This window comes from Hoplias malabaricus, chromosome 5 (genome assembly GCF_029633855.1).
Source record: "Hoplias malabaricus isolate fHopMal1 chromosome 5, fHopMal1.hap1, whole genome shotgun sequence".
NCBI lineage: Eukaryota > Metazoa > Chordata > Actinopteri > Characiformes > Erythrinidae > Hoplias > Hoplias malabaricus.
Genome location: NC_089804.1, coordinates 32,746,229 through 32,762,803, shown reverse-complemented (window position 1 = coordinate 32,762,803; position 16,575 = coordinate 32,746,229). Strand labels below are relative to the sequence as shown.

The 16,575-nt window shown below is 42.1% G+C and overlaps 1 protein-coding gene across 1 annotated transcript in view; it reads right to left on the bottom strand.

The window, feature by feature from the left end:
* The window catches only part of cacna1sa (calcium channel, voltage-dependent, L type, alpha 1S subunit, a), a 110,625-nt gene that overhangs the window by 20,285 nt on the left and 73,765 nt on the right, over window positions 1–16,575 (bottom strand). The window contains exons 14-21 of the mRNA XM_066672332.1: window positions 9,320–9,434; window positions 9,142–9,241; window positions 8,957–9,026; window positions 8,734–8,866; window positions 8,045–8,174; window positions 7,749–7,808; window positions 7,211–7,317; window positions 7,020–7,107 (exon numbers count right to left, since the gene is read on the bottom strand). Of these exons, the coding sequence (XP_066528429.1) occupies window positions 7,020–7,107; window positions 7,211–7,317; window positions 7,749–7,808; window positions 8,045–8,174; window positions 8,734–8,866; window positions 8,957–9,026; window positions 9,142–9,241; window positions 9,320–9,434 (803 nt within the window). The remainder of the gene's footprint in view (window positions 1–7,019; window positions 7,108–7,210; window positions 7,318–7,748; window positions 7,809–8,044; window positions 8,175–8,733; window positions 8,867–8,956; window positions 9,027–9,141; window positions 9,242–9,319; window positions 9,435–16,575) is intronic.

Here is a 16,575-nt window from a genome sequence, read left to right as displayed (position 1 = left end):
AGAATTGTTGAGGCTGGGTAGAAGCTCAGCATCTTCCCTTTTTCAGAGCAATTCACTCCGAGGAGAGTTTCCTCTGACTCGCTGTCCTAGTGATTTACTTCCAGGAGGAAGAGGTGTCAAAATAAATGCTCTCTGTTTTTCTTAATAGTTTTTCACGTGCTTTGATCAGCCTTAAGACGAGGCTTTCACTGGGCAATAAGAAAAAACAAACAAACATAGGATAAGTTGAGACCCACTGATGGAGCTTATCACTGGCTCAACCACTAATTTAAGCAATGCTAACTGACCCAAGGCATCCCTTGTTCGTTCGCATGAAGATCGGTCTCTTTGAGAGTCTTCTTGAGAGTCGGCTCCGTCAGCTTTAGAGAAGAAAAATAGGAAAAACAAGCTTGGAGCGTGAAGCAAAAAGGCGAAGAGCAACAAGGAAAAAAAGAAAGATTCTCAGAGTGGGTTCCGTATTTCTATGTGGTGCCATTATGCCCACTTGGGAGGTCGCCGTCCTCTGATTGGTTACTGGGTTTGGGGAGCACACGTGATCGTCTCAAGTACCCCAGAAAAAAGGTTTCCTGGCTCTGGATAAAAGATCTTTGAGCCAATACATCATATATATATATTTGAGAATTAATACCTTGTATATACTTTGAATGCTAATATATTGAGTATACTAATGCAATTACACCAACTATTCTAGCTATTAGAGATTAATTACCATTCTTTTAAATTGAGAAAGGAATCGGTTTTCATCATAGTACCCTGATTCACGTTACTCGATTCATGTTTAGGATATATTCACCTGAGAATAATGTATTGTCACAAGATTACACAATAATAATGATACTAATGTATGCGTGAGTGAGTGTGTGTGTGTGTGTGTGTGTGTGGGTTTGTGTGCGTAGTCTTTCAGCACACACACTCTGTGGAAAGTGAGGTCTTGATAAAAGAAAGTCAAAGTCTGAATCTTTTTAATTTCTTGATCTAGATCCTTCCTCCACTACACTCACATAAGACACAGAGGAAACCTTATCACTTACCCAGGACATTACAATATACTTTCTTGCTGCATAACTCAAATACAATATAATCTTCTATTATTTTTATTAGTCAGATTTTTGCCTGGAATGTCCAGAATTATTAGAGGGTCTATTAATTAAATTAAATTAATTAATTAATTAAAATAAAGGGTCAGTGTCACCCTCATCCTGTCAGGTCTGTTTTCCCCGCCATGTGCTCTATCTGCACATGACTTTGTCTGTTATTGTCCTTGTCTCCGCCCTAGTCCCGCCTTTTTTCCACCTCCTCATCTGTGTCTCATTTGTTACCCTGCCCCCTCATTATCTGTCTCAGGTGCGTCTTGTCTGTGTTTGGTATTTAAGTCCCCTTCTTTCACTTCCCCTTGTCGGATATTTCACCTTTGTTTTGTCAGGTTCACAGTCAAGTCATGTCGTTTTGTGTCGTTCTTGTTTTCGTTTGACTCCAGTTCCCAGTCTCGTTGTTTTGCTTCCTTTGTCTCATTGCTCAGTCTAGTCAGTCTGTCCCTCTATTCGGTTTGTTCTGTCTGTTTTCTTCCTTGTGCCTCTCTAGTTTGTTTCTCTGGTCTGTTAGTGTTTCCTTTCCTGTGCTTTGTGTACTTTTGTGATTTCTGTCTGTAGTATATTAACTTCTTTGTCTAGGTTTATCTCTGTCTGTCTAGTTCCCTCTGTTTAGGTTTAGTCAGTATCTGTCTCTTTAGTCTAGGTCTCTGTTTGATTCTTTCTGTCCAAGTCTGCCTGTCTTTGTTTTGTTAACCTTAGTTTAAATAACGTGTTCTGTGTTTTAGCGAGTGCGTCCGCTTCCGTCAGTCCGCTCCGTGATTCCTGACAGAATGTCTGACCCTAAGGACACAGCTAGCACAGAGAATGTGTTTAACAGGGCTGTGGAATGGAGTAGCCGGCTTCGGCAGATACACGCCACAGTGGCTCAGCACCTTCGGGAGTTGACTCGTGAATCGAGTGATTGCATCAGCGCGAATCGAAGGAGTTGGCGAAAGAAGCGGGCTGGAGTCTCCCCCTCGCTGGAGGATTACCCCCTCGGGTCTGGGGAAATTTTTGAGGGAAGTTTAAGGATAGGGGCTTTTAGCCTACAACCTCAGGACAACGGAGGTGAGGCTAACGGGCGCACCTCTGGGGGATCTCATGAGTGCGCCCGTCAAACCCCCTAAACCCTCTACAGCTCCAGCACATGCCCTGCGAGCAACACAAGCCCCTGCCTCTGTGGATGTCGTCGCAGGGCCTCCTGTCTCCGGGAACGCGGCGCCCGCCGCTCCTGTCTCCATGAACGCGGCACCCGCCGCTCCTGTCTCCGTGAAGGCGGCTTCCTCAGCCGCTCCTGTCTCCGTGAAGGCGGCTTCCTCAGCCGCTCCTGTCTACATGAATGCGACACCCGCCGCTCCTGTCCCAGCGAAGACGGCTTCCATGGCCGCACCTGTCCCAGCGAAGACGGCTTCCATGGCCGCACCTGTCCCTGCGAAGACGGCTTCCACGGCCGCACCTGTCCCAGCGAAGGCGGCTTCCACGGCCGCACCTGTCCCAGGGAAGGCCGCCTCTGCACCCGTGACTGTGGTCCCGGCCGCCTCTGCACCCATGACTGTGGTCCCGGCCGCCTCTGCACCCATGACTGTGGCCCCGGCCGCCTCTGCACCCGTGACTGTGGCCTCAGCTGCTTCAGGTCGTGTCCGAAGTCCTAGGGGTCGATCCCTAGAGCTGTGCCCAGGCTGGCTTCTTGGAATTCCCCACAGACATTTGCCAGTCCTGGGCACCCACCAGTTGTTTTGGTTCCCCTGTCTGTTCCTGTCCTGGTTCCTGTGCCTGTCCTTGTCCCTGTACCTGTGTCTGTCTTTGTCTCAGTTCCCGTCCCTATCACTGTGTTCATGTCTGTCCCTGTAAACATCTTGGTCCCTGTTCCCCTGCCAAGTCCTGTCCAGTCCCCTGTTAGTCCTGTCCAGGCCCCATTTCAACCCTCTGTCCTGTCTCATGTCCAGTCCCCTGTTAATCAAGTTCAGTCCCCTGTCCAGTTCCTGTACCCACCCAGTGTCCAGTCTAATGTTTCTGTCCAGTCTCCAGTCCAGTCCCCTTTTCAACCCTCTGTCCTGTCTTTTGTCCAGTCCCTACACCCAGCCTCTGTCCAGTCACATACCCCTGTCCAGTCTTCCGTCTCAGGTCCTGTCCTGTCCTCAGTCTCATCTCAGTTCCTGTCCAATGTGCAACCCCAGTCTCCTGTTAAGTCTTGTGTTTCCACTCCTGTCCTGTCTAGTCCAGTCCAGTCCCTAGTTCCGTCTCCTGTTTCATTTTGTAAGTTACCTGTCCAGTCTCTTGTTTAGTCTCCTGTCGCTCCCCTTTGTCAGTCTCCTGTCCTGTCCTGAGTCCTGTCTCCTAATGGTTCCTTGTCTTGTATTAGTATGTCTTGTTTTGCGTGCTCTCAACTTTTCCAGCTCTTGGGGGTCTAGGTGTACGCGCCCCGGGAGTTGCGCGTTCAGGAGGGGGCATCTGTCACGCCCTCGTCCTGTCGGGTCTGTTTTCCCCACCATGTGCTCTATCTGCACATGGCTTTGTCTGTTATTGTCCTTGTCTCCGCCCTAGTCCCACGTTTGTTCTGCCTCCTCGTCTGTGTCTCATTTGTTACCCTGCCCCCTCGTTATCTGTCTCAGGTGCAAACAATGTAATGTTCTGAGCTGGACAGCTTGGGTTCTATTGCAAACTGATATTTTATTTTGGCTTGATACGAGATGTCACCCCAATCATCATCTGATATAACAATTGACAATTCCTTTGCCCATGTCTGCTTTCTGTATTGGTTTTAGAAAATGAACTTTGTATAAAAAAACATATCAGTTTCTACCTTGGACACATAACAGCTTTCTCAATATCAGATAAAGGGACTGTTAATTTTGGATTTTGAAGCCTCAAGGTCTAACCAAACTGTTCTGGGAACTTCCTTGAACCACTCAGCAATAAAGAGTAACTGCCATGCTAGCTGATACCATTTAATATTAGGTATGTTTAGTCCACACACCTACATCCAGAAAGGTGCAACTTTGCCATTTTCTGTTGATATTCAGATGATATTTAGAAGCCTTCTAATATTATGACTGGAGCTCCTGCCTTTGTTAAATCCTGTCTGATCTTCATTTATTATTAGAGGTAACATCTTTTCTAATCTAAGAGCCAGTATTTTGGATAACTATTTCAAGTCTGAATTTAACAAAGCTATGGGTCTATATGATCCAGGATTTTATGTTTTTTCTATTGAAAAAAAATCAATGAAATGTCTGCCTCCTTCAGAGATTTTGTATTTTCCAGTAAAAATGTCTGAATGTATTATTGATCACAACATCATCATGACCAATTGCCATGTGAGTATATAACTGAAAAAATAGACTGTGCACTACTTTTAGTTCTAACCACATGTGCAAGGTATTTACTAGCATGTCAGTTTAGCATGTTTTAGTTCAGTTAAAGAAATCCTAATACTGCATAATTTTTCTGGTGACTTAAGATATTGTTTTTTAATACGATCAAGTTCTGCATCGAGTTGTTTCTGCTTCTCTAGCTGTTTAAGTATCTTACTCTTTGAAAAGACTTTACACAAACCTCTGATATAAGCTTTACATGTGTCCCAAGGATTTATTTGTTGACTTGACATTATTAGAAAAAAATATTTACATTTCTGTGTTAAAATATACACGAAAAGCTGTATCCTTAAGCAGTGAATTGTTAAACCTCCACCTCTTGATGCATACAGACATATTATTGATAGGTAAATCCATAAATAAAAGATTATGATCAGATATCAGGATGAAACCTATCTTAAAACTAAGTACTAATTTTAACAATTCACTGTTGATAAAAACATTTATGTGAAGCAGAGAAAAAGGTAAAATCTTTCTGTGTGGGATTCAGAGCTCGCCAAACATCTAAATAATTAGGATCTAGACAAACGTGTATGTGTCTGTGTTGCCCTGTGAAGGACTGGCGCCTCCTCCAGGGTGTATTCCCACCTTGCGCCCAATGATTCCAGGTAGGCTCTGGACCCACAGCGGCCCTGAACTGGATAAGCGGTTACAGAAAATTAATGAATGATACAACAGTTTGGCCTGCTGTGCCACCCATCTGCTAGCATTCATGATCCTCTGTTTGTCTGGAAAATTGTGAAACCAGACAACAAAAGCAAAATGTCTGTCCGTCATGCCATCTCTCATCGCTGAAGTCAGGTGTGCTCTGTCAAGCTTAAATTAACCAGTTTAAGTTTCAGTGTTTAGAAACTTCGGTATCCAGCTTAGATTAGATTAGATTAGATTCAACTTTATTGTCAGAGGGAGTAGAGAAATGGGCTTAGCACACAGCCCTGGGGCACGCCAGTGTTGAGTGTGATGGTGGAGGAGTAGGTATGGCCTGACCTAACATGCTAGCCTGTTGGTCTTTTAATCTAATAACAGAGAGAGATCTCCAAGTTTATTGACTAACTCGGCTGGGATTATTGTGTTAAATGCTGAGCTAAAATCAACAAACAACATTCTAGATTATGTGTTGTTATTATCCAGATATGAGAGCACAGTATGTAGTGCAATGGAAACAGCATCCTCTGTGCTTGTATTATTGCGGTATGCAAACTGATGTGAGTCCAGTGTAGGTGGACAGACCTTTAGTTGAGCCAGAACCAGTCGCTCAAAGCACTTCATAATGATGAGTGTAAGTGCTACAGGGTGATAGTCATTCAGGCATGTCGGGTTGGAGTGTTTTGGTACAGGTATGATGGACGTGGTTTTGAAGCAAGTTGGAACAGCTGCCTGGGCGAGAGACAGATTGAATATGTCCATAAAATCTCCAGTGAGCTGCTTCGCACATGCTCTCAGCACACGCCTGGGAACACCATCGGGGCCAGCAGGCTTGTGTGCATTGATCCGTGCGTTAAACTTCCTAAAACTAAATTCTGTGGTTCGTAACATCTGTGTACATTTTAATATTAATCTTTTATTTGAACCCTACATCAGGTCTATTGTCAATATGTCATTTTTCCACTTATGTAACATTGCCTGTGTTTGGCCTATGCTTATCAACCAAGATGCAAAAATCCTTAGACACACTTTCATTCATCTCTGCTTGAATATTGTAACTCCATCTTTATAATTATTTGTCAGCTTCAGTATGTTCAAAGTTTTGCTTCCAGAATTCTGTCCTATGCTTAGAAATCCACCCACATTACTCCTGTACTATACCAGTTGCACTGGCTACCTCTTTCACTTTATATACAGTTGAAATTTCTATTACTCACCGACAAATTGGTCTTGCACCCTCAAACTTAACTGAACTCCTTCACCCATATTCTCCTACCCACTCACTTAGGTCTTCTAATGTTGGCCATCTGTGTGTTCCTAAATTTAAATTGGTCATGGTAAGTGGTAGATCCTTTGGCATTGTGGAATGTGCCTCAATTTCCTCTTTTAAATCAGAATTTTTTCATTCTTCTCATTTTCATTCATTGTTCATTCATTGTCTGTAAGCCCTATCCAGTTCAGGGTGGCAGTGAGTCCAGAGCCTACCCGGAATCACTGGGCGCAAAGCAGGAACACACCCTACAAGAACACACTCACACATTCACTCACACACTCACACCCATGGACGCTTTTGAGTCAACCTACCAACGTGTGTTTTTGGACCGTGGGATGAAACCGGAGTACCCAAAGGAAACTCACACGGACATGGGAAGAATACAACAAACTCCTCACAGAAAGTCACCTGGAGCAGAACTTGAACCAACAACCTCCAGGACCCTGGAGCTTTGACAGAAACACTACCTGCTGCACCACCATGCCTCACTCTTTCTTATCTTGCTTAATCTGCTGTCCTGTATTTGTCTTCATTGATATTATGTGTATTTTTTCCCTGTGATTCTATGGAAATGTTCCTTGAGTTTGAGAAAGGTGCTATATCAATTATAATCTTATTATAATCTTAGTGCCAACTCTAGACCAGTTCTAGACTCACCTTCAGTCCTTTAGCTCTGTTGATGGCTCTCAGTGGCCTTAGAACCCTGAGAACCCGGAGGATCTTCACCACAGAGATGGCACTGGACCTGCCCAGAACCAGAGGAGGAGGAGAGTCAGGAAAAGGCCCAGGACAGGAGTTACTCTGACATTACACTGTTATTACACTTTGACACTGCAGGGGGCACTCACTCCATGCCCATGGACAGCAGAGACACGCCCACCACTAGCAGGTCCAGGATGTTGAAGGAGTTCCTGCAGAAAGAGCCTTTATGTAAAAATGCTCCATATGTGGTCATCTAGAACACACAGAGAATCTCTATCAGTTAAACCGGACATGTTCTGCACACAGCAAACCTTACACGGTTCTACTGGGCCTACTGGTCCTCCTACAGGTTCTACTGCTTTAACAGGTTCTCCTACAGGTTCTACTGCCTTTACAGGTTTTTCTACATGTTTACTGTTTTTAACAGGTTCTCCTACAGGTTCTTCTGCTCCTACAGATTCTCCTACAGGTTCGACTAATTCTACAGGTTCTCATACAGGTTCTACTGATCCTACAGGTTTTTATAAAGGTTCCAATGGTCCTTCCAGTTCTACTGCTACTAAAGACTCTACTGCTCCTACAGGTGTTATATGGGATCTGCAGGTGCTACTGCTCCTACAGGTGTTACTGCAGATGTTACAGTTCTACTAGGTGTTCCAGATGTTACACGTATGATGGTGTTACCTTCAGTACAATCTCAGCTGTGAAGACAGATGTGAAGACAATGTCAGCGTAAGCCAGAACCTACATCACAATGCCACACAGGATTATTATTATTATTATTCATTCATTCATTCGTTCATTATATGTAACTGCTTATACAGTTCAGGGTCAGGGTGTGTCCACAGCATACCTGGAATCATTGAGCACAAGACAGATATACACCCTGGAGGGGGCATTATTATTATTATCACTGCTGTATTTGTCTTTTTTTTGTATTTGTATTTGATCTTGTCTCTCTTTTTCAGGTGTGCATGTACCTGGTTCCTGAAGCTCATGGGATCGATGGGGTCCTCGGCAGCAAGGGAGATACTGCTGAGGAGGATGAAAAGGAGGATGATGTTGGTGAAGGTCGTGGCATTGATGATGCGGTGACACAGCTTCCGGAACCTGAGAAGAGGGAACTGTGTAAAGGATGGAAGAGTGTATAAAGGACCGCGGAGTGTTTAAAGGACAGAGGACTGTTTAAAGAACGGAAGACTGTTTAAAGGATGGAAGAGTGTTTAAAGGACACCGGACTGTTTAAAGGACAGAGGACTGTTAAAGGACAGGGGACTGTTAAAGGACAGGAAACTTTAAACAATGAGGGACTGTTAAAGGACAGGGAGACTGTTTAAAGGCTCAGGGCTGTTTAAAGGATAGGAGACTGTTCAAAGCCTGGGGGCTGTTTAAAACTGGCAGGCCTTTAAAAGGACTAGATGGGGCTGTCTAAAGGACTGGGCACAGTTTAAAAAATGAGGGACTGTTTAAAGGATAGGTGGCTCTTTAAAAGATGGGGCCTGTTTAAAGGACTGGAGGGGGATGTTTAAAGGATGTGTGTGGGGGGGGTGGTTCTTTTAAAGATGGGGGGGGGGGTGCATTTTAAAGACAGGAGGCCATTTACAGGACTGGGGGCACTGGGCTGGGTCTACATTGTGATCACACACTAATTACGAATGGTAGCACATACTTGTTCTGGGGTCCGAAGATGAAGAAGGAGCTTGCCTCAGGCATCGGGACCACTGTCTCCTTCAGTTGGAGGTCTGCCATCGGTCGAGGCCGAGGACTGGTCGGGATCTCAGGCTCCTCCTCCTCATCGTCACCTAGGAAACCATACACACTCTCACAGAGACTCTCAGGTGATACTTATCCACTCTACACCTGTAACACCTGAATTTAAAGGGTTAACTCACCTGGAAAATCTGCAGGTGGGAAAGGGTCTTTAATCTCATTCACATTCGACTCAAACTCATCCAGCTTCAGCTGCTCAACATACACACACACAACTTCAGCACCTTCAGCATCACTGTCACAGGTAACACAGGTGTGTGTGTGTTTGTTTGTGTGTGTGTGTGTGTGCGTGTGTGTTATTTCTAACCTTGGCTGTGGTGGGGATCCCCTCAGTCTTAGCTCTCTGCTCTGCTAGTTTCTTGGCTAGCGTTGTTTTCTCATCATCTCCACGGTCGGATGGATTCGTCCTGCATCCAACAGCACCGTCAGAATGATTTTAGCATTACACTTAACTTCATGAGTTTAGCACAGTGAGTCAGACTCACCTGAGCAGTTTTTTGCGCTTTTTCTCCTCTGCTTTTTCTTTCTGTGCGGAGGTCAGACTCTCTGCCTCTGCCAGGTTATCCACCGCTATCGCTAAAAACACGTTCAGTAGGATATCTACACACCCAGCTCAGGAATAACAGACACACACACATAGCTCAGGAATAACATCTGGTGTACCCACTCTTGTTTCAGCCCTCATTACTCGCTAGCAGCTCAACACAGACTCACACTCAGCACTTCCAAGAGAGAGAGAGAAAGAGACAGAGATAGATAGAGAGAGAGAGAGACAAAGAGAGTGAGAGAAACAGCAGCAGCTCCTAAAATTTACAAAGTTTTGCTGATTTTATTTGTATATTTACAGCAGAATTTTTTTTTAAATAATAATATAACTTAACCCTGAATGCACCAGAGATATTTACATTTATTGTAAAGACCTGACACCCAACAAAAAAAAGGACAATAAGACATCTAAAAAGACCCAGCGAACAGCTCAGACAGGCAGGTTTAAACAACAACAACAACTGACACACAGAGAAAAGACAATTGAAGAAGTAGATGAAGCTTAATTAATTAATTAATTAATATGGAATAGTGTCAATAAGGTGGATATAGTTATATTAGTGAGGTATATTTAATCAGAAGGCCTCATAAGTGCAGTATTAAGGAATGTTCAGTGTTTTTTATATGTTCAGCCATATGCTCTATGTCTGTGCTACACAGAGAGAAATGTTTAGGATAAGTTGTCAGTGAGGGCAGGAAACTATCAATTTTACACCCTCCCTTAAGAACATGCAAATGTAAACTATCCTCTATGTTTGCCTCATTTGGAAAGGTGGGAGAAGCATATAGAGCAGGGGTCCGAGCCAGGAGGGGGGAGATGATCTGAGCTCGGAATTGAACACTATCTCTCACAGGATCCTTAAGAACCCGTAAGACACTCTTTTGGTAAATAAAGATGTATTTACTCTTTTAACCGTGTCTGCAGAGATTCTTTTCCATCACCTGTCTTCACAACACAGCAAAAGTTAACAACAAAGATGAGGATGGGATGCTGAGCTGTGACCTGCCTGCTTCGGACGGCCCCTGCATTCAAACTCCCGTTTAAAAGCCGGCAAATAGAAGGTGAGATTTTCACAAATTTGAGCGCTGGTTGGGTGTTTGGGCTGTCTGATGCAGAGAGAGTTGCACCGAGATAGACTCATTAGTGTATGCAGTGTTGTGTTGATGATGGTGTTGGATAAAGTTTCTCCGTTCTAAATTTTTAACTATAGTCATAGTAATAGAGAAATGAAGAAAATAAAAGGGAATAATGAAGAAAAGAGTAAAGAGTGAAAAAGAAAAGGAAAGGAAAGGTTGAAGTATAAGTGTAGAATAGCTTAATTAGTAATGATAAGGTGAGCTGATGATGACATGCACGTTTGGGTAAACAGGGCCCTATTTTTGCTTGAAACTGTAAGACATGAATCACAGTCATTGTGTGAAAGTAAGCTTTGAGTATTGAGGAATTGGATTATATTGAAATAGTGAGAAGCCCTGGGCCCAGTGGCATTTGGTTAAAATTTATTTAAGGTTTAAAGAAAAGGAATATAAGGAATTTAAGGTTTTAAGGATAACGAAAAGGAATAAAAGAGGAATATATGGAAAAAAGAGGAAAAGAGACAATAAGAGAGTTAAATAAAGAGAGGATGCCGCTGATTTGGAAAAAGCCCTCGTGGAGGCAGGATAGCCCGGCTGTAAATCCTGAAAAATTCACTAGGTGATTTTTTGGGTCATTTTGATGAGAAACTGGAGGTGTGATGCAGAGATTTAATTAGGGGTGCCCACTCGAAACACTGTTGACGAACATTGTATTGATGCTGCCTCTTTTTGAATTATTGCACTTCATAAGGTAGCATAAATTAAAAATAAGGAATAAGAAATAAGGAAAGGGCGGCAATAAAAAAGCATGCTGTTAATGTGTGAATGAGTCGACTATGAGAATGGTGTTGAAAATGATGAGTGTGTGTAAGCGCTGTTTGGAGGATGTTGGATGATGTGTATGTGTGTGTGCTTAGTGAGTTAAGAAAAAAGGAGTGTCTTGCTGTGTATGTGTGTGTGTCAGCTGAGTGTGTGTGCTTCACCCCCTCCCTTTTCCCATCTTATAACTTTGTCCCTTAGTCTGTAACTATGTGTGTGTGTCAGCTGAAATAATTTTTGGGGAGAAAAAGGAGAAAGTGGGGGAATGATCAACCCCCTCCCTTCTGTGGTTGCTTTTGAGTGTGTGTGTGGGGAGAACTAGTCTCTCCCTTGTGCTGTAAAAGAGCCATACATTTTCTGTGGGTGTGTTTAGAGAAAGGGGGGAAAGGACACCTCTGCCCAGAGAGTGTCAGAAAGAGTGAGTGTTTAAAGAAAGAGGGGAAATGTGAAGAAGAATGAGAAATTTAGAAATTAATAGGGAAATAAATTTGTAATGGTAAAAAATTATGAGCTTCGTTCAAGGAGTTATTTAAAGAATATGAACCTCAATAAAATGAGGGGTTTGTTTATTTATGACAATGAGCCTGAACAGAAGACGTTTTTAAAGTAAAAATATATAAAGTAAAAATAAATGAGCTTTCTGGGAGACAGTAAATTAAAGAAAACAGTAGAAAATGAGCTCCTGAAAGACGATTTTATGAGCTTTCTTGGAGACTATACATTAAGAAAATATAGACAATGAGCTCCAGAAAGACGTTTTTAGATGCTGAGAATAGGAGAAAGGAGAGCAAGGTGTAAAGCTGAGTAAGTAATAGGGTACATTGGGGAAACTGTAAGGTTTAATCATGGGAATGAAAGGGTTATTGAAATCTCCATATGATGGCTTTTATTGGGAGAAAACAAGAGTTCACAGGTCTATGGTTCCTTACATTTTGTTGAATTTTTGAGATTTTATGCTTTGCAGGAAGGTCTCTTCCTGCAAGTGTGTAAGGCCTAAAATTCACTCTTGAAAAAGAGAGAAATGGCAGGACTTTGATTTGTGACATACTGATAAAAGCCACGTTGATTTGATTTAAATAGAAACTAATAGTTATTGGGCAAATTAGAAAAAATATGGATGTATAGTGCTGTGCAGGGGTTTGGAGCTCCTGGGAATGGGTGAGTTTTTTCTATGGGTGTGGTGCTTGTGTTGTGCTTATGATCTAAAATAAAAGGGAATAGAGAATTAATTTAACATAGAGGGTGAGAGTGAATTGGTGGAGCAGTAATTTATTTGGGTTCTCTTTGAATGCAATAGTTTGATGAAATTGAGATACATTGAATGGGGTAATTGTTTTAGGCCAGTGGAACTGAGGAATGGCTTATATGTTTGGTTGGATGTTGAGCTTTAATGTTGCTCATTTGGGTTTAAGGAATTAGCAATTGTTGCTCAGAAAAAGGGGTTGAATTTTATAGCCTCTGGGGTTTGGATCTCTGTGAGGTGCTGTTGCTTTGTGTGAAGAAATATTTAGCTGCCAACTGATAAGTGAAAGTACTGCCAATTGTGTGAATATTGGAAAACTCTGAGTGTTTGACATTGGTGCTTTCTGGGGTTTAAACATACCACTGCGATGTTTATATGTGAAGATTACAAAATAGTACATTAATCTTATCTTAGTATATACATTTTAAGAACCAAGATGCAGGGTTGGAAATTTACTATCATGTGGTCATAAAATAGTATGTGACATGTTTATGTTAAACTGGTTAAGCCGGACCAGATGTTAAAGGAAGCTGCATTGAGGATGAACTTACTTTTGCCATCAATCACTTTAGACCCTTTCTAGGGGGATTGAGAAAAAGGGGGGTTGAGAAAAAGTGGTTGTGGCTTCATTTAGGCTTCAAGCCAATGAAGAGATTTGTTGGAGGTGTTTACAATATTGAATGAAGGGTAAAATGTTATGAATGAACTAAATGTTGGTAAATAAAATACAAATAAGCATATTGAATGTTTAATTACTAAGAAGTAAGATGAATGTATTACATTTCTATTTGTCTGTTTCTTTTATCCTGTGGGGTGTGTGTGTGTGTGGGAGAATCTGTTTCTCTCATCGGTGAGACGAGGACCAGGAGGAAAAAAGGGGGGTAGAAGTTACCCAGAGCAGAGCGGACTGCACAAAGGCCAGTCATTTTATCCACAAATGTCTTTCACAAACACCTGCATTGATACCTTTAGATTAAATCATTAATAGGTCTCATTATTAAAAAGTAATAATTGGAAATTCATTGATTTGTTTATCTATTTGCATTTAGTCCATTATTTGTGCTATAGTACATGACATAGACTTCTTCAAAGAAAGCTTGGCAACAGGTTGTTCATTTTTAAGATAATAATTTGATTATAAAGAATTAACAACAAGGTTTATGAAGAGAAATTATTATTTGAAAAGGGGTTTCTGATAGCTTTGCTATAAGTGTAATGGGGTTGCAAATATTTAGTGGTAATCATATCTAGAAGTGCTTGTTGAGCCTTATATAAGTTTGTATATTCTTTAATTACAAGATAGTTATTGAATGTTTAATAAATCTAGGTTTATGGTGCACTTAGTAGTTATATTACTTAGTAAAGGGGATTTAGTGGTGTGAATTGTATTGCATATTAAAGTTTGATTTCTGTGAAGTTGGCAAATTCAATTGGAGTTTAATTTTTATTGATTGCGGTAATTTAGTGGCATATAAACAGAGAAAAGAGGGAGAGAAATAATTAATAAGTGTAAGTTGGGAACATATTTAGTTATTATTATGCCAAAAATGGGCACTAATGTTTCAAAAGGGGTTACTCTTGTTGATATAGTTAAGAAAAATAAGGTACTTGTATCAACATATAAAGCAGGGCAGAAGAAAGGGCATCAATGAGAAAAGCGAAAGGAAAAAAGAGAAATAGAGCTTGGCATTCTCCAGTTATTTGAACAAGAGAGTCAGAAAATGATGAAGGCGGCGAAGGACAAGAGGGAGAAAGGTGTAGAAGCAATTAACCAACTTACGAAGAAAATTGAAAAACAGATGGCAGAAGTTAATGTGTGTTTTTCACATGTGGACTCAGTTAAGACACCACCACCTTATGAGAAGGAAGTGAAAACTGAGAAAGCCTATCCTCAGCTTCCAGTGATTAGTCAAGGAGGAAATTATCACATTGAAGATGAAGACGAATGCATCATTGAAACAGGACAAGCAGAGACAACGATAAAACTGTATCCGAGCTCCAAAAGCAAGAAGAAAACTCGACGTCTGCAGACTAGAGGTGAACTGAGAATGAGAAGGAGGACCATTGGAGATGAGGATCTGAGTGACCAGGAGGAGGCCATGGGTGGATATGACCCAGCAATCAGACGAATGCTGGCTAAAGCAGAAAAAAGAGGAGATGTGAGTAGAAGGAAAGAGGACTCAAAAGATGGAAGTTCTGATGAAACAGAGAATGAAGAAAGTGATGATGGATGGAAGAGTAAGGGATCTTTCTCTGAAAGAGGATTCTTTCCTGCAACATCCAGCACAAGAGGAGAAGACAGACGGAGAGCTTTGAGAGAAGTAGAAAAATTTATAGACCAATGTTTATTGAACTTAGATAATGCTTCTAGCTCACTGGAGACACAACTGAAAGAGTTGCAGACATATGAGGAGGATCTTAAAAATGAAGACACTAAAAAATCTGAAAGACAATACACATTGCGTCCAAGGAAAGGGAAATCACTTGAAAAGATGTTTCCAGTGATAGTCCGTGGACGGAATTTGGAATACAAGCCTTGGCAAAATACAGATATGTCAGATATCATGGAAAAGTTGCCTACTTTGCAAGAGGGAGCACATCCTTGGATTTCAAAATTGGAAGAGCTTCTGGTGGGAACGCAGCCAGCAATAGGTGACATAAAGAGACTTTTAGCAAATCTCCTGGGAGTTCCAGCCATGGAAGAAATTCTACAGAAAGCGGGCCTAGAACGATATGTAAGAACTGCTGTTAATGATCCAGAGCTGTTTGCTGCAATCAGAGGTCGAATGTGGAGAGCATTGAAAGTTTCATTTGCAACCAATGTGCATCCTGACAATATCCTGATTGAGCCTTTGGGAGAAGAAGAGAACCCGAGAGCCTATGTGTCAAGAGTCCATCAGGTATGGAGAAATGTCACAGGAAATGATCCAGATTTAAATCAGATGGAGCAGTCAATTTTGCGAGCCAAATTACAGAAGGGACTACCCTTACCAGTGAGAAGTAAACTGGCAGAAGTAGTGGGTCTAGGAAGCATGGCAAAGAGTGTCTATACAGATCATATAGCCCATCAAGTGGAGCTATATAGAAAGAAGGAACACGATCAGAAAATACAGGATGAAGAGACCCTCAGAAAGCTGAACCAAATACAACTGGTGGACAACAAGAAAAAAGAAAAGAAACAAGCTGTAGTCATACAAAGTCAGCCTCCTAATCAGCCAGGACCACATCTGGATCAGACTCAACCTCAAGTGAGCCAGTCAACGTCAGATGCTCCAGTGACTCACTGGCCACAGCCAGTGTTTGGTCAGGTGCAGACATGGAGAGGAAGAAGTCAAGGAAATCTAGAAAGAGGAAGACCAGGAAGATTCAGTCTGAACTTTCAGCAGCCTCCTGAAGTGTGCTATAATTGTGGACAGTTCGGTCATTTTGCTCGTGAATGCAACCAGCCAGGAGGAAACTTCAGGGGATACTTTAGATGAGGATTCAGAGGAGGATACAGAGGACAACCAAGGTCAATCAAGGGACCTGTGAACCCTTATAGGGGCCCGGAACCAGGATTCTAGGGATGCCCGGAGAACTCGTGTGGGAGGTGTCAGCTGGTAGCAATAGGGCCGGAGAGAGATCCAACAATAGAGGTGAAAATAAATAATCGACCATTGACAATGATGGCAGATAGTGGAGCTGCTTTCACCTGTATTCGGCCTGAAGATGCTATACACCTCCCCAGGTCTGGTCAGATGATTCGAACAATCGGGTTTGAGAGAGTAAAACAGCGGATTCCTCTCACAGAACCAATTGAGCTCTGCTATAAACATCTGAAGACTACAATACCCATACTGGTATCAGAACATACACCTATTGCACTTTTGGGAAGATATGCTTTGTGCAGATTGAACTGTACAATAAAATGTACACCAGACGGCTGCCTGGTGGAAGTGCCAAGTGAAATGATTGATCAACTGATGATGAAAACAGAGACTGAAGCTTCTTCAGTATTTTGGATTGGAAATCTATCTATCTATGTTTCTTGGCCCTAAGAATTTTTGGAACCAGCCA